At 39.7% G+C, this 16,600-nt stretch overlaps 1 protein-coding gene across 1 annotated transcript in view; it reads left to right on the top strand.

Annotated features, from left to right (window-relative positions):
* The window catches only part of ATP6V1H (ATPase H+ transporting V1 subunit H), a 33,771-nt gene extending 17,415 nt beyond the window's left edge, over positions 1-16,356 (top strand). Inside the window, exons 8-14 of the mRNA XM_082233905.1 lie at positions 4,644-4,741; positions 6,374-6,566; positions 7,056-7,234; positions 8,283-8,408; positions 9,911-10,012; positions 11,238-11,351; positions 16,020-16,356. Of these exons, the coding sequence (XP_082090031.1) occupies positions 4,644-4,741; positions 6,374-6,566; positions 7,056-7,234; positions 8,283-8,408; positions 9,911-10,012; positions 11,238-11,351; positions 16,020-16,080 (873 nt within the window). The 3' untranslated portion in view covers positions 16,081-16,356. The remainder of the gene's footprint in view (positions 1-4,643; positions 4,742-6,373; positions 6,567-7,055; positions 7,235-8,282; positions 8,409-9,910; positions 10,013-11,237; positions 11,352-16,019) is intronic.
* The last annotated feature ends 244 nt before the right edge of the window (positions 16,357-16,600 follow it).

The following is a 16,600-nucleotide window of genomic DNA, read 5'->3' as shown; positions in this document are numbered from 1 at the left end:
AGGGAATAACTGAATGTTTAAAACAATAGTACTCAGCTTCCAAAATGGGTAAAAGGAAGCTGATTTTAACTCAGTTTCCTGTTCAACTTATTTAAATGAATACTGAGTCAACTTAAGTCTTTCTTTGACAGTTGACAATCTGAGGGGTTTTGGAGTTGATGTGCACATCAAATGACCAGGCAACTCTACGAAACTCGCAGGGTGACCTTGGGCTAGTGACTGCCTCTCAGCCTAGCCTACTGCATAAGGCTATTGTGGGGATTAAATGAGGGGAGGGAGAACCCTGTATGCCACTTTGAGCTCCTTGGAGAAAAAGCTGGGATATAAATGCAATAAATAAGCAACAATTTGCATGCCTTCAGTTTAGCTTGAGGTTTTATTTCATAGAAGCAGTTTATGGAGACTAACCTGAGATAAATGGGCAGCTCTGGAGATATATTAAAAACACAATTTCTGCTGCACTTAATTTGCATATGGTTGGATGTAATTAAGCATAATTAATTTTTTCGTAAATGTGGCACCTGCAATACTATACTATGTGTTGAAGGGTTTGGGAAAAAGATTGGTGAACTCTCAGTTATGGATTAGCTTGAAAATCCTTTGTTTATTTGTTTAAAATGTATTTTCTGCCTTCCATAAGGATCCTAAGGGTCTGGTTTATAGGAAAATAAATAAAAACAAATGCAAGGAGGATCAAAAAATCTGAAAAAGTTATTCACTTTTTTTTTTTAGTGATGGCAGCTTTCTTAGATGTTCCAGCTTTTTGTTAAAAATAAATAAAAACATGCTTACAAGGCTTGCTGCCAAGCCAAGCCATGTTCCTGAAACAGTTCCATCCAGAACAGTTGAGCAAGACAAAAGGAATGCTTTGAAATTCTCACTACTTCCCTAGTGGTCCAGGTCTCTTAGGATTTGTGTGCTTGGGAATCATGAATGGAAAAGCATGGAAGGTTGGACTCCTCATGCTAGTCTGATGTGCCACCAAAGAGTTTTAAGTGTTGCCTGAAGGCAGCCCTTTATTGGGAAGTTTTTAATATTGACAGTCTACTAGATATGAGGAAAAGTAAAGGGCTATATCTGGTTGGAGCTTTTGATCCTATTTCCACATGTGTTTGGTATGGATATTAAAGAATGGTGAGAATACTACCAGTGATTTTGGTTTTCTGCTATTTGCTGGTGCAATACAGGAAGGATGGTGGTTTCGGTGATTTGGGGTTATTTATGACTTTGCTTAGGGGACACAGGTGGCACTATGCTCTAAACCACTGAGCCTAGGCCTTGCCGATTAGAATGTCAGCGGTTTGAATCCCCACTACAGGGTGAGCTCCCGTTGCTCGGTCCCTGCTCCTGCCAACCTAGCAGTTCGAAAGCACATCAAGGTGTAAGTAGATAAATAGGTACCGGGTAAACAGTGTTTCCATGCGCTGCTCTGGTTCGCCAGAAGAGGCTTAGTCATGCTGGCCACATGACCCGGAAGCTGTACGCCAGCTCCCTCAGCCAGTAAAGCGAGATGAGCACCGCAACCCTAGAGTCGTCTACGACTGGATCTAACGGTCAGGGTTCCCTTTATAACTTTGCTTTAAATAGGAGCATTTTTTGAGGTGTAAAGAAAATTGAACCCTGTTGGTCTTATTCACGTGCATTTTCAAACTTTGAATCTAAGTGTAGAGAAAATAATAATAATAATAATAATAATAATAATAATAATAATAATAATAATAATAATAATAATAAATTTATTATTTATACTCAACCATCTGGCTGGGCTTCCCCAGCCACTCTGGGCAGCTTCCAACAAGATATTAAAATACAGTAATCCACCAAACATTAAAAGCTTCTCTAAACAGGGCTGCCTTCAGATGTCTGCTAAAAGTCTGGTAATTGCTGCTCTCTTTGACATCTGGTGGGAGGGTGTTCCACAGGGCGGGTGCCACTACCAAGAAGGCCCTCTGCCTGGTTCCCTGTAACTTGGCTTCTCACAGTGAGGAAATCGCCAGAAGGCCCTCGGTGCTGGACGTCAGTGTCCGGGTAGAACGATGGGGTTGTAGATGCTCCTTCAGGTATACAGAAAAGCATGTATCCTTTACATTGAGATAGTGTATCTTCTTCTTTTTAATAAGCTTTTTATTAAAGTTTTCCACAATGCAGAAAGATTATTAGAGATAACATACCTTCTGTCGTGTGTACACAGGTTAGGAAACAGTTCTTCAGCTTCCTAGCTACTGTATTCATAGCAAAATAAACATTGATTACTGTATATTGTGTGTATTCTTTTTCTCTGAAAATGTCATGGCTGCTCGCTGTAAGTTCAGGGACGACTTTGAAAAGAGAGTAGGAGTTTGTGAGTTGTGCTGGAAAACAATGCAGTTCTGTAATTGCTTTGAGGCAGTTTGACAATGCAGTTGAAGCCTTACAAATTTGCCCCGGGTTCCATAGTTGGTTGGATACAACTTTGGAATAGAGGTGATGCTTTCAAATGCACACATAATCTATTGAATTACAGGTCCTTGGATTCCTGTTGTTGTTGTTTTATATAATGTTGTTGGAGTAACCTGACAGTGAACTGCATTCAGTAGTAGCTTGGGCTAATGTTTATTTGTTGCTGTTCCATTTCATTTATATTCTTTGAAATGTTGTTACTCAGAAATTGTTCTGAAAAGACTGACTTTGCTCTGTGTCAGAGATGGGCACCCTCTTTTTTTTTCTATCACGGGCTGCATTGCCCCGTGGATAATCTGTCAGGGATCCCAGGCCAGTTGGGGTGGAGCCAAAGCTGATGTTGGGTGAAGCGATGGGTTTAACTCATCTGGAAGGAAGGCTGCCCTGCTTCAGTTTCCCCTGTGGCTGCCTCTGATTAGAATTCTCAATCCTAAGAAGGCAAACTCAGAAGTAAGCCCCACTGGGGTTGGTGCAGTTATTCTCAATTAAGTATATAGAAGGGATTTCGTTAGCACAACAGACCAATAGAGCTATGTTTCTAGAAAGCAAGTGAAGGTACAGTGGTGCCCCGCAAGACAAATGCCTTGCAAGACGAAAAACCCGCTAGACGAAAGGGTTTTACGTTTTTCGATGCGCTTTGCCGGCCGAATTTCCCTATGGGCTTGCTTTGCAAGATGAAAGCGTCTTGCGAGTCTTGCGATTTTTTTCGCTCCCCCCTTTTTCTAAGCCGCTAATAGCCTTTTAGCCGCTAAGCCGCTAATAGCCTTTTAGCCGCTAAGCCGCTAATAGCCGCTAAACCGCTAATAGCGCTAATCCGCTAAGCCGCTAATAGGGTTGCTTCGCAAGACGAAAAAAACGCTAGACGAAGAGACTCGCGGAACGGATTATTTTCGTCTTGCGAGGCACCACTGTACTTTCTTTTGGACTCGGGGGAAGGGATAGCCACTGTGGTGCTCTCTAGATGCTGCTGGCCTACAACTCCCATCAGCCACAGCCACTGTGGCCAATGGTCAGGGGTGATAGGAGCTGTAGTCCACCAACATCTGTAGGACAACAGGTTGTGAGTGCTACATACAGTGGTGCCTTGGTTCTCAAACTTAAACTGTTCCAAAACCAAAATGTTCCAAAATGAAGGCACGGTTTTCCATAGAAAGTAATGCAAAGTGGATTAATCTGTTCCAGACTTTTAAAAACAACTCCTAAAACAGCAGTTTAACATGAATTTTACTATCTAACTAGACCACTGATCCATAAAATGAAAGCAATAATCAATGTACTGCAGTCACACAATCAATCAATCAATCAATCAGTAGCTGGGTTCCACACAGTCACAAAAACAAAAGAGCTGCAAAAACAAAATACGGTAAATAGTAAAAACAGACAGACCTCAGCATAACACTCAGAATGGAAGTGTGGCACTCAAAACGGAAGTGTGGCACTCAAAACTGAGGATGTTTGGCTTCCCAAAGAAGTTCGCAAACCGGATACTTCCGGGTTTGCAGTGTTTGAGTTCCAAGTTGTTTGAGTACCAAGGCATTTAAGAACCAAGGTACCACTGCACACACATGCAAACACAAAAGAAGCCTACCAAATTGTTTCTCAAACAGCTGAGTGGGGGAAAGCCACACAACCAAAAATATATATAACAAATAATTATCCAAGAAAATAATTGCCACTTATAGTTGTTCTGAAACTATATAGGAAGAGGTGGGAAACTTTCCCAAAAGCTAGGGAAAATGAGGGAATTTTAAAAGGAAGGAAGGACCATTTGCTGTATTTTTCATTAAGCATCTAATAAAAGACCTACTTGGGAGCAGAGGGGAAATATGGAAATCAGGCAGAATATGTTAACAATAACATTATGCTCTTGTTCAGTGTTGGCTAGGTTTTTGCTGTTGAAGTGTGGGATCTCACAGCCACCTAAGTGAGAGCCCTGGTAAATAAACTGATTATTGACTTGATAATTTGAATTTGATTCTGTCTATGGACACTTAACTAGCACTGTGGCATGAATGTTGTTAGCCTTAGTGACTAAACACAACTTTGGAATAACAACAGGCACTGATGGCAGTGGGCTGGCTTTTGTTACAGTAAAAGAGACAGTGATAATTGGAGACTTCTCAGTTGTTCTCACACTTACCTATTTCCAGTGCAACAACAGGCTATATGTATTTTTTGTAATGGTGTATTCTTATTTCATGTAGAGTTCGCAATATGTCCAGTGTGTCGCCGGGTGCTTGCAGTTGATGCTCAGGGTCAATGAATACCGTTTTGCATGGGTCGAATCAGATGGAGTTAGTTGGTGAGTATTTGTTGTACAGAAAAAGATGAGCTTCTAGTATATCCATGATGAAAGTGTTTTCCTCCTGACTTATGCATTCTGTTGAGCTCTTAAAAGAGTCCTTAGGATAAGTTTGCGGATCTAAAAGTGTTGTACAGTCGTACCTTGGATCCCGAATGCCTTGGCTCCTGAACAAATTGGATCCCGAACGAACAAAACCCGGAAGTGAGTGTTCTGGTTTTCAAATGATTTTTGGAAGCTGAACATCTGGCGTGGCTTCTGCAGCTTATGATTGGCTGCAGGACGATCCTGCAGCCAACTGGAAGCTGTGCTTTGGTTTCCGGACATTTTGGAAGTCTAACGGACGTCTGGAACGGATTCCATTCGGCTTCTATGGTATGACTGTAGTTCTATTTCCTAGATAATTCTTGGTATTGTTCTGTGAGCGGACTGGATTCTTTCACAAAATTCTGTTTACTTTCCAAATAAGTCCCTTGATGAGAGTCCATGATATTTTTAAAGAACACTTTGTTTGCACAGTACATATAACTTCAGTTGCCGCAATCGTGTATGTAGCATGGACTTCTGTAACTTTGCTCAAGAATGCATGTAGATGTTTAGGAGTGATGGATAATATAGCTGGGCTTCTGAAAAGCCTTTGACACAGTCCGTAACCATAGCTACTGAGTAAACTTAGCAGTTATGCGATAGAAAGACTGATTCTATTCTGAGAGACAAGAAAAATCTGTGGCTCTTGGGAAGTTGTTGAATTCCAGTTCCTCAGCCAACATGGCTAGTGGTTTGGGATGGTGGCCATATGGAGGGTGAAATGTTAGCAAACCCTATTCCAAATGTTCCCTTAACTATGCTCAGAGATGCAGTGGTAAATTTTGAAGTTTTATCACAGCAGCCCATATACAGGCCCCAAGGAAAGTTCAAAAATTCTGGCAGCATAATTTGTAGTTTTATTAGGGCTAGCATGACTATAATTTCATTGTTTCGCGATAGCAAGCACCATTATATACATCAGTGTATACAGGTTCAGATTTCAAACACATTCCACTTTAACAAAAGATCTTAAGCCAGATAAAATGTAACCTTTAGCTTTCACTTAGAAATGCAAACCATCTTGTAAAGAATTGTTACCATTTGAACTCCTGTTGTGAAGTAGGAACTTCGTCAAAGAAAAGGAAGGCAATACAAGGCTCTGCTTGATTATTTCTCTCATTTCGAGACTTCCTCTGTATTCTGATTTGTCACAAAACAACAACAACAACAACAACCCTGCAATCTCAGTATTGCCTTGTTCATTTGCTGGAGCAAGGAGGGTCCATCAGATACCCTGTTGTTCCAGCAGATGATTTCACCTCTGCTGTGAATAAAGTAACTGAGCTTTGCTCCCTTGCTCTCTCCTCTACTCTACTCTACTCTACCCTACCCTACCCCTGTCAGACTAAATTGCATTCTATTGTTTGGCTGTTTAGTGTTTGCTATTTTTTTTAGTGTCTCTCTAATTTGTATGGAAGTATATTTGTGAAAGGCTTTTCTTTTACAAATTCAATGTGTCTGGAAGTGAAGATTTACATTCTGAATTATAGGATAGTGAGCAGCTGCCTAATGGTATGTTTCTTATGCTTTATCCCTGCTCTCTAGTATCATGGGAGTATTGAGTAACAAATGTGGTTTCCAGCTTCAGTATCAGATGATTTTCTCTATCTGGCTGCTGGCATTCAGTCCTCAAATGTGTGAATATTTGCGGCGTTATAATATTGTCCCAGTCCTGTCTGACATCCTTCAGGAGTCCGTAAAAGAGAAAGTCACTAGGATCATTCTTGCAGCATTTCGGGTGAGTGAAGTATGTAGACTACAAATTCTTTATACCGGGGTGGGGGGCTTTAGGTCTGGGGGCCAGATGCAGCCCTCTGGGCCTCTGTGGCTCTCTGGACTTTCCTCAGGCCACATTTTCCACTGGCACTACCTCACACCCTCCTTGACTGTTTTTGCCCGACAAAAGTTTGCTCTTGAAGACTGAAAATGCCTTCTGCTTTCCTAGATATAAGAGGTGTGTATACAGAAACCAGCTATTGTACAAAGGTAAAAATTTACATTCAGCAGTCCATCCACATGAAACTAGGATGATGTCTGAACACTCCTCAGTATGCTATGTCATCTTCTTGATACAGAACTGTAAAGATGCTAGCAAAATGTGGTAGGAAATGACAGTAGGGTCAGTCAAAATATAGAGGGAGTGCCACTTCACAGAGAATTCCGTCACTACCTTTTTAATTCATGGCTATCAGGGTCTGACACCATTTTGTTTTGTTTTTCTTTCCAGAATTTTCTAGAAAAGTCTACTGAAAGAGAAACTCGCCAGGAGTATGCTCTTGCCATGATCCAGTGCAAAGTTCTGAAGCAGCTGGAGAACTTGGAACAACAGAAATATGATGATGAAGACATAAGTGAGGATATAAAGTTTCTGTTGGACAAACTTGGAGAGAGTGTGCAGGACCTCAGGTAAATTTTGTCTTCGGTGTCTAATGTTCAAATTGATACAAGGAGGGTCCTCCTTGGGGTATAGGCTCCCCACCGAAGCACCTGTCAAGATCAAATAGAGGCCTAGTTATTAGAATGATAGCTTGTCTAGTGATTGTTTTCTGCAATGCTGTAGATTCCAAAGACCATATGAAGGAAATAACTGTAAGACCAAGCAGGCTTTTCTTTTTTTAAAACCAACTTCACATGATTTGTACCTTGGGATGGTATCAGATTCAAGTAATCATAAAACTACAAAATAGTTATCATTTGTCATTACCATAAGTAGGCTTTATTTACACCTCATTTGGGAGTACCTCATCATCTTATATAATATCAAAATAAAGTACCAAAACAGAGTGCTTTAAGTGCTGAAGAAGCTGTGTTTTCAAAAAATCAACAGACACGGCATGTAATTAATAATAATAATAATTAATGGAAATCAGAATTGCCATACCTTCAAAAATAAAATAAAACGGCTCTGTGGTTTTATATTTGGCTAAGCACCAAACTGTTGTTGTCCTAGGTTATTAGAAAATGACCATGCACATACGTAGTTAAAAGATTCTAACGGCTAGATTCCCATTTTTCAAAGCTGGTTGTGTGACCTGGGAGAGGAGCACATGTTAATCTGAGTAAGGAATGTTTTCCCTATTATGGCAACTTCCTGGAAGCAAACTCCAAATTGGATCTGAATGTCCTAGGCTACAATCCTATCCTTGTAATGCAAAACTGTCAGCAGCGAAGAAAAATCTGGAAAAATTGACTCCTTTAGCTTCAGTCTGGCCAAATTAGAATTCATGGTAAATGAATTTTCATCCCAATGAAAATATGCTGCCATTTGTAAATTGTAGTTCCATATTTATAAGTGTTCATACTTATGCTTGTAAGTGCCACTTACAATTTTTGTAAAATGCTTTACAAAGAATCCTAAGTGCAGTGGGAGGTTTGGATGTGCTGTTTGCTTTCATATATTGTCCTTGTGCATCAGAATTATTCCTCATTCTCTTATATTCGGTTTATTTTGCAGTTCGTTTGATGAATATAGTTCTGAGCTTAAGTCGGGGAGGCTAGAGTGGAGCCCTGTTCACAAATCTGAGAAATTTTGGCGAGAGAATGCTGTGAGATTAAATGAAAAGAATTATGAACTGTTGAAGTAAGTTCTTCTGATATATCCCTGCTTCAGTTGAATTGTTGTGTTGCTCAGAGTAACCAAAGTTTCATTTAGGGTATCTGCATAAGGTAGAGGGACTATAATACCATTTTCAATAAAGGGTTCCCGTCTTTGAAAATGTCCCAAGTGAGCACACAGAGAGAGAAAAAAACTTTGTTGCTTTGTATGGTATGGAAACTAAATTGGGAGCCTTAGTTCAGAGGGCTGAAGCCAGGTCCCATTAATGCCTGCACAACAGGAAGTCCTGTTGCAGAGGTGGAAGTCCTTCTGCTAATGACACAATTTCATAGGATACAATCTACTGTTTCTTTTTTGAGCACAGGTGAATTTGTAAGAGCATTGGCTTGCTTCTTAAGTGAAATGTGGCTTGATTCTAGAACAGCAAATGTATGGTTTTGATATATTTAGAGACTTCCTTCAGATTGCTGGTTACTATTAAAGATTGGGTTTGCGGCTAATGGCTGTGATATGATGTCCCTCCCCCCATCGGTAACCTTATCACTGCTGTAACATCCAAATGTAGCCTAAATATCTGTTCATAGTAGTGTCATACTTGCCTGTTCAGGAATATGCATTATTCATCCCAAATGAGGTAATCAGTCAAGTGTCTGTGCTGTGATGTCTTGGCTTCGATGCTTCAGCTGTCTCTAGATACGCCTTGCAGATCAAAAGGCTTAGCTGAGCATGAAGCAAAGTGGTAATTATCAGCAACACTGGTTTTGTCTTCATTGAAAGTTGAGCTAACTTAATTAAGTATATTATTGGTTCTTTAGTTTATCGTTCAGTGTACAAATCCTGAAAAGATATCTGTGAAATGAGTACAGTTTCCTCTCCCCACAAAGACTTATTTGAATTTTTGCATGGCAGATTAATAAGATTAGAATTTACCAGAGAATGCATTAAGAATTTACAACTGAACACATTTGCTAAATATGTGTTGGACATTCATTACCTAGATGACGTGGGATAGCATTCAACTAAGTCATACTTGGAACCGACTGACTGATATCAGTGATGTTAAGTTAGTCATGACCAAGTCCATTGATTTCACTGGGGTGGAATCTACATGCATGTTAAAAATGTTGTGAAAATGCTTTTTTAAAAATCATTTTGAAAAATGCATTGAATTTGCTATAGCTCACAGTCACCATTTAGTGTCACAATTGTATATTGCACTTTACAACACATTCCAAACATTTTATTTGCAGCGAGATGAGCACCACAACCCCAGAATTGTCCGCGACTGGACTTAACGCTCAGGGGTCCCTTTACCTTTACCTTTTTAGCTGAGTCCTAGGTCTACCCTGAGTGTGATTTTGAAATATCTCTCAAAATATTTGTGTGATACTGGGTGAATCTAGAAAAGTTTTGCAGTACTGAAGTAACATGGCAGAGATTTATTGAGTTTTATCAATTTTTTGTATGCTATATTTTGTACACTCCATAGTGAATAAGGATCTTGTATATTTGCAATCCTATTGTAGAATCTTGACAAAGCTTCTGGAGGTATCAGATGATCCTCAAGTCCTGGCTGTAGCTGCTCATGATGTGGGAGAATATGTCCGACACTATCCTCGAGGAAAACGGTGTGGAAGGCTTTTTCTTATCTTTGCTTAGCGCCTGAGTTAATACAAGGGCCATTGCTTATGACTTAAGGAACAGTTAGTGTAACCTTTTGTTAGACCTTACTATAAAGTATCAGTAGGTGGTTTAATTTGAATTTATATTTATGTATGAGATGCTTTCAGTAACATTTTTATATGACTATTTGAATTTTATTAAGTATTGTAATTTTTAGTGAATAATGTCATGTAAACTTTTTGATGATATGATCTGCTTTGATGATAGTTCACAATGGAGAAGTGGCATACAAATCAATTGAGCTAAAATGGACTGAGATGTTTGTGCTGAAGAAGCACCCACATTTGCTTTCCAAACTAATCTTACGTCACCAAACCTTTATTAGGCATTACAAGTACAGGCCGTCATAAAACATCCATATATAAAATTTTAAAATATACAAATAAACAGCCATGTATAATATATAATGATAAGGATTTTCATTGGGATTTCTTCCTGCTAAATAGTACCATTCACCACTCTAAGAGAGACTATTGACAAAAACTCAGCCACCCTTGCAGTTACTTCCGGGTTAATGTCAGACAGATAAAATCTGATATTTTCATTATGTCGTGATGTTAGATTACCCAAAAAAGGGAATAACAAGCCTTATTAGCTCACTGGGCAATGGACAGTAAGAAAAGTATATGTTCTACAGTGTCCGGCACATTCAAATATCATTTGCAATGTCTATCATTTTTGACAAAAGCTGAGGGGAAAACGTTCAATTGGGTTAACAAAGTCCCTGCATTGGGCTGGAATTATTTATTTTGAGATATAAGTGACCCTGTTACCTGTTGTATTTAAACCATAGAACTTGGGGGAGCAAATTTTATTTACAGCTGACTCAATGTTTGGTTTTTCCAGACTAATCCATGTGCCTTATTAAGCTTTCGATTAGGAAGTTTTAAGTCAGCATATTGAAGCTAGTTGAGGGGAATTCAGTTGAAGTAGTAGACAGTGGTGGGGAATCTTTACTGACAGGCAGTCAGGATCATAACCTCCCCCAACTGGCACATGGGTCTGCTGGAAATTTGTGGTGTTGGTACTGTAAAGTCACTTAAAATGGTGTGAGGTTGGTGGCTGCTAGTAATCAGAAGCAGAAGGAAACTTGAAAACACACAACCCCCCCACCCCCCCCACCCCTGACCACTACCTCTCTCTTACCCATGCTCTCTTCCCTTCTTGTAGTGTGATTGAGCAACTTGGTGGAAAACAGCTTGTAATGAACCACATGCACCACGAAGACCAACAGGTTCGCTATAATGCCTTGCTTGCTGTGCAGAAGTTGATGGTCCACAACTGGTATGTGACAACTCACTTCCACTTCGGGGTTTTTATTTTATTTTATTTAGTAGATTTACTTACCACCCTTCATCATAAGATCTCAGGGCAGGAGTTCTTTTTGGGAATGTGTGAAACTCAAGTCCTAAATTATGACATGCCTCTTGGGGGTTACAATAAAACTTTGGTACCCTCTACCACTGAAATGATAACAACTCAGCAACTGGCAGTAGTGTCATTGTTAAGTGAAATTTAGCAGCTCTTCTGCTGTCTTTTTTCACTACTACCCTCCCCCATTTTGTTATATAATGAAAATTGAAGTAGACTGTATAAAACAGAATATAGTATTATTCCTTTTTGTTTCCTTACATTTAGAATGCCTGATATTTTCAGCCTTTAATTGTGTTTCCATTAGAATTTCTTGCAGCAGGATCCATTTGTATGTCCAGCAGATCTTTGGTGAACAGAAATGCAAGATGCATTTGTATTTTTCTAATAGCTGAACTGAAAGAAATAGATTCTTGTTAAAAAGTTGTTTAAAAGTTTCTGAACTGATTTGTTTCGTTTAACAAAATGTATGTACAACTTGCTTGTTAAAAAAACCCAGAAACTTTTTAAAATGGTTTATAAAACATGAAATATATTGATAAAACATGATTAGATACAGGTATCGGTAAGCATTCGAAGATGATTGAAATGAACAGTAGCTAAAAAGAGATAAACTACATGTTCGCAGAAGCGGCTTAGTCATGCTGGCCACATGACCCGGAAGCTGTACGCCGGCTCCCTCGGCCAATAAAGCGAGATGAGTGCCGCAACCCCAGAGTCGGTCACGACTGGACCTAATGGTCAGGGGTCCCTTTACCTTTTACATGTACCTTCTAAATGTCTGGATAGGGTTGCCTGAGCAAAAATGTTTTAAGCAGGCGCCGAAGAGAGTATAGCCTGCTGTACATCAAAAGGCAGAGAGTTGTAGGTGCTGCCTAACGAAACAATTTATTTCTCAGGATAGTTTTATAAACATTTGTGCACATATGCAGGGCATTAGGAAACAGATTCTTTAGCCTTGTTTCTTAATGGCTGGGTGGGGGGACTTTTTCAGCTGTAGCAACTTAGTTGAAACTTTTTGCAAGTAATACAGACACATCAGTAGCACATCCCCTCCATAAACTACCTCATTATATTTTGTAAAATTTATATACTAGAGAAAAGGCAGGCAGCCTGCCTGCCTAGTATATATCAGATCATTACAGGCTATTACCATCATCCTATTCCTTGGGAATGGAATAAAGAATTTCCTAATGTCATTCTTCAAGATGCATAATCCACTACTCCTGTTACCTAACCACTATAATCAACTGCTTCTGGCCTGTGTATACGCTAGAAACTTATGCAGAAGAGAAGTTTAGCATGGTATATCTAACTTTGTAGTGTTGCATCCCTCCTTTTCATTAGTTTCCGTTACCTGTCATGGCCTTTCAGAAGACCTGCAAGGCTTTTACCTCTGTACTCTTTCTGTGCAATTGAAAGTGCAAGGAATACAGTTGTACCTCCGTTTATGTAATCCTCTGGTTACGTAAACTTTGGGATGTGCGCGGCAAACCCGGAAGTATTTTACCAGGTTTTGCCCCGTGCGCATAAGCAGAAGCGGTTCTCAGGTTGTGGAAACCTCAGGATCCGACCAGACCTCCAGAACGGATCCCGTCCACAACCGGAGGTAGCACTGCAATGACAAAGAGCAGAGCCCACATCCTGGTTTTTATCCTCAGCATCACGTAAAAACAGAAAATTAATTGACCAACAGCCCACATTCATACTAAGGTACAATTTATGGCCCAATCCCATTTTGAGGATGGACCTTTTAGACCACAGGCAAAGAGCAAGGCTCAATATAGAAAGAATCACTTTCTGTGGCCTCTGATCTTTCCCTTCCAAGTAATAGTCCCCCCCCAGTAAACTTCAGCACCCAGCATTTCTCCCATAGTAGTTGTTTCTCTTGTAGCCCCATATTCCTTTCCATCCACTCCAGTTTTTAAAATGAAAATACCCACTGTTTGGAAATAAAACTTTGTGGATTGTTACTAAGAAGGCCTATTACTGTGTCACATTTTTTGTCTCGAATCTCTCATCCACATGGGAGACGGCTACATAATTCAATCCATTCTATCATAGAAAATTGGAACATAAAATGAGTTGAACGTTGTGGTTAGCTCTTTGCCAATATATGTCCCACCAAGAGTTGCATCTGTTTGGTTGTGGTCAGCTGGATCATCAAGCTGTGTTTCACTTAGGTTTCAATTCTGCACTCTACTTACCTTTTAAGGCCCTATGAGGTTCAACAGGATTTACATCTGAGCAGACATGTATAGGTCTGCACTGTTAAAAATTTACTTTTGTAGCAATTGATGGTTCTATAAAAAACACAACCCTCTGAGTGTGGAAAGTACAGCAAATACATCCAAACCTGGTACAGTTATGTAATTTATCTGTGATGCTTTAATAACTGAACCGATAAAATGAACAATTGACTATATATTTAACTGGTTTTGAAAAGTCAAGTAATTTAGGTACTATTGCTTTTAAATAGGATTCTGAAGCAATATGACATCGATGATGAAGCTGTTTCTAAATTAACAAGTGTGTGAATGTCTGCTATGCGGCTCATAATTAGCTCTGCAGCCATGTGAAGCCACATAAAATATTTTTATGTTTGAAATGAATATTCTGTACTCTATCTTCCCCTGTGAGTTTCTCAATACATCCCTGTATTTCCCCTGCTGAAAAATGCATCTTGTACTTCACTGTTTCTGGGGTTTCATTTTGGGCTACTGCTCTACACCTCTTGTTTAATTAATGTTTGTTTTTCAGTCTCAGTATCCCAGAATTTCATACAGGGGAACTGAAACGGCATTTGTTTGCCAATGACAGTAATTTATTTTCAGATTTCTGTATTGAAGGAAATGGTACTTTAGACTGTCTCAAGCAAAGTTTAATTAAGGTTCAGTCAGTCACAATTTATTTCAGGTTCTTAAAAGTATGTTGCTATGTGTAAAACTGCACAAATTTGTTTTCTGTTCAGCTTGGTAAATGTGTCTTGATTCATGCAGATTCATATTGGATTACTGAAGCAAATAAAGCATCAAGTCAAATTTAAATTAGTGAGGAGATAGGTTTAATTTAGAAGACATCTTTAATCTAGCATTGCAATATAAGTGAAGACCTTAACAGCACTTTACAAATAAAAACCTAGATATGATTGAGCCAAAGTCCAACACCAGCCAAATTTTGTTATATGCTGATTTAAATGGAAGAGAGTGTTAAGAATGTGTTTTTACACTAAATCAATGGGACATTCCTAACTTTCTCCCCCATTTATACCTTTGAAAGTTTTGCCCCTCTCTTAATCGGACTGGGCAAATGTGTACTGATATGCTTTCGAAAACCGAAAACTTGCGTATCAAATTAGTTGTAGAAGAATCTTGGTACAGAGAGATGTGAGCAACTGAAATTTCAGTGTGCATATTTACCGTATTTTTCACCCTATAGGGCGCACTGGCCCATAGGGCGCACCTAGTTTTTTGGGGGGGAAATAAAGGGAAAAAAAATATTTCCCCCCCCCCCAGGCACGGGGCTGGGGCGGGGGAAGCCCTAGCTTCCCCCGACCCTAGCCCCCAGAACAGGCTGCTATCCGCAAGCCTTGGGAGCCTGGCGGGAACTCCCATGGGCTCCCAAGGCTTGCGGATAGCTTCCTGAAGCCTGGAGAGCAAGAGGGGTCAGTGCGCACCGACCCTTCTCGCTCTCCAGGCTTCAGCGAAAGCCTGCATTCGCCCCATAGGGCGCACACACATTTCCCCTTCATTTTTGGAGGAGAAAAAGTGCGTCCTATAGGGCGAAAAAATACGGTAATTCTCTCAAGGTCATTGGGCTGCATCTCGGTAGTACAGCATCTGCTTAGCATGCAGAAGTTATTAGGTTCAATCACTGGCATATCCAAGAAGGAATGGGAAAGACATCTTTTTGATAATCTGGAGAGATGTTCCCAGTCCATCTAGCTCAGGATTGTATGTGAAGGTTTTAACTCTGTAGAAGGCATCTTCTGATGTTCCCATGCTTTTACATAAACTGGATGGAAGGAAAGCTACTAAGTGATGAGCAGCAGAACGGTGTGTTTCAAGATCTTTTGAAAGGTGGTAGCTGGAATAAAAAGCACAAATAAAAAGCTAGCTCTGAGTAGGCAAATTACATGAGCAGCACAAGCAGAACAGTACCATCTCATCAGTTTGAGGCAGGCTGTATTGTTGCCATTTTGCTAGAAGAAGTTGTACAGTATGTCTGAATTCTCCAGCCTAAGCTGATCTGTTTGTCTAATTCTGGGAAATGGTTGCACATGTTCTGAGATTTAACATAAGCAGTAAAATCTGAAACTATCACAATGAAACACTCTGCTGGTATAAACTAGCATGGCTAATGTTCAGAATATATATTTGTTCTTTTTTAATGTAAAATTCAGACCTGAGGCATTTAGCAAAACTGACATCTCAGTGGAACTGCTGTGGGCTAGTTGAGGCAAGAAATTGCCTACTTCTTTTGAAAACAGTAACCGCTACTTATTTCCTTCAGAAAACTCTCATGAAGTATTCATCATTGGTCCCTTTAAAAATGTCTCGCCCACCCCTTGTTGTCTTTCAGGGAGTATCTTGGAAAACAGCTACAGTCAGAGCAGCCTCAAACTGCCACAGCACGAAGCTGAGTCTGTCCTTTGGCGGGAAATAACTGGAGTAACAATTGCTATTTTGAAGTGCGAGTAAGAAAATGATGTGATTGCAGTTTCTTCACTGCCTACCCTGCTATTGTGTAGATTTCTTCCCTGTTATTCTTCCAGTATTGTTGCCAGGGGTAAAAACTAATCTAGTAAACAGTTTCTGGCAGTTTGCTAGCTGAAGCCCTTTAACATTGCAAAAATATACAAGAAATATAGCTGATATATGTTGCCTTTATTTTATGTATTTATTGTCTCTAAATAAGAGGGGGAAAAAGAACACAAAGCATTAAAGAATAATCATTCCATATCATTAATTGTCTCTGTGTTGCCTGTTCTTCACTTGGCTATGAATAGTATTGTTCGGAAAGCAACATTTCAATTAATTTGGTTGACAGAATGATTATTAAAGCTACATATGAAAACAGTAAAAGACCAATTCTTCATCCCCACTGGTGTTACCAAGAAGCTGGGACTCTGTACGTACATATTCTGAGCAATGAAAACATTG

This window comes from Podarcis vaucheri (genome assembly GCF_965113315.1).
Source record: "Podarcis vaucheri genome assembly, chromosome: 8".
NCBI lineage: Eukaryota > Metazoa > Chordata > Lepidosauria > Squamata > Lacertidae > Podarcis > Podarcis vaucheri.
This window is presented reverse-complemented; position numbering and strand designations above follow the sequence as displayed.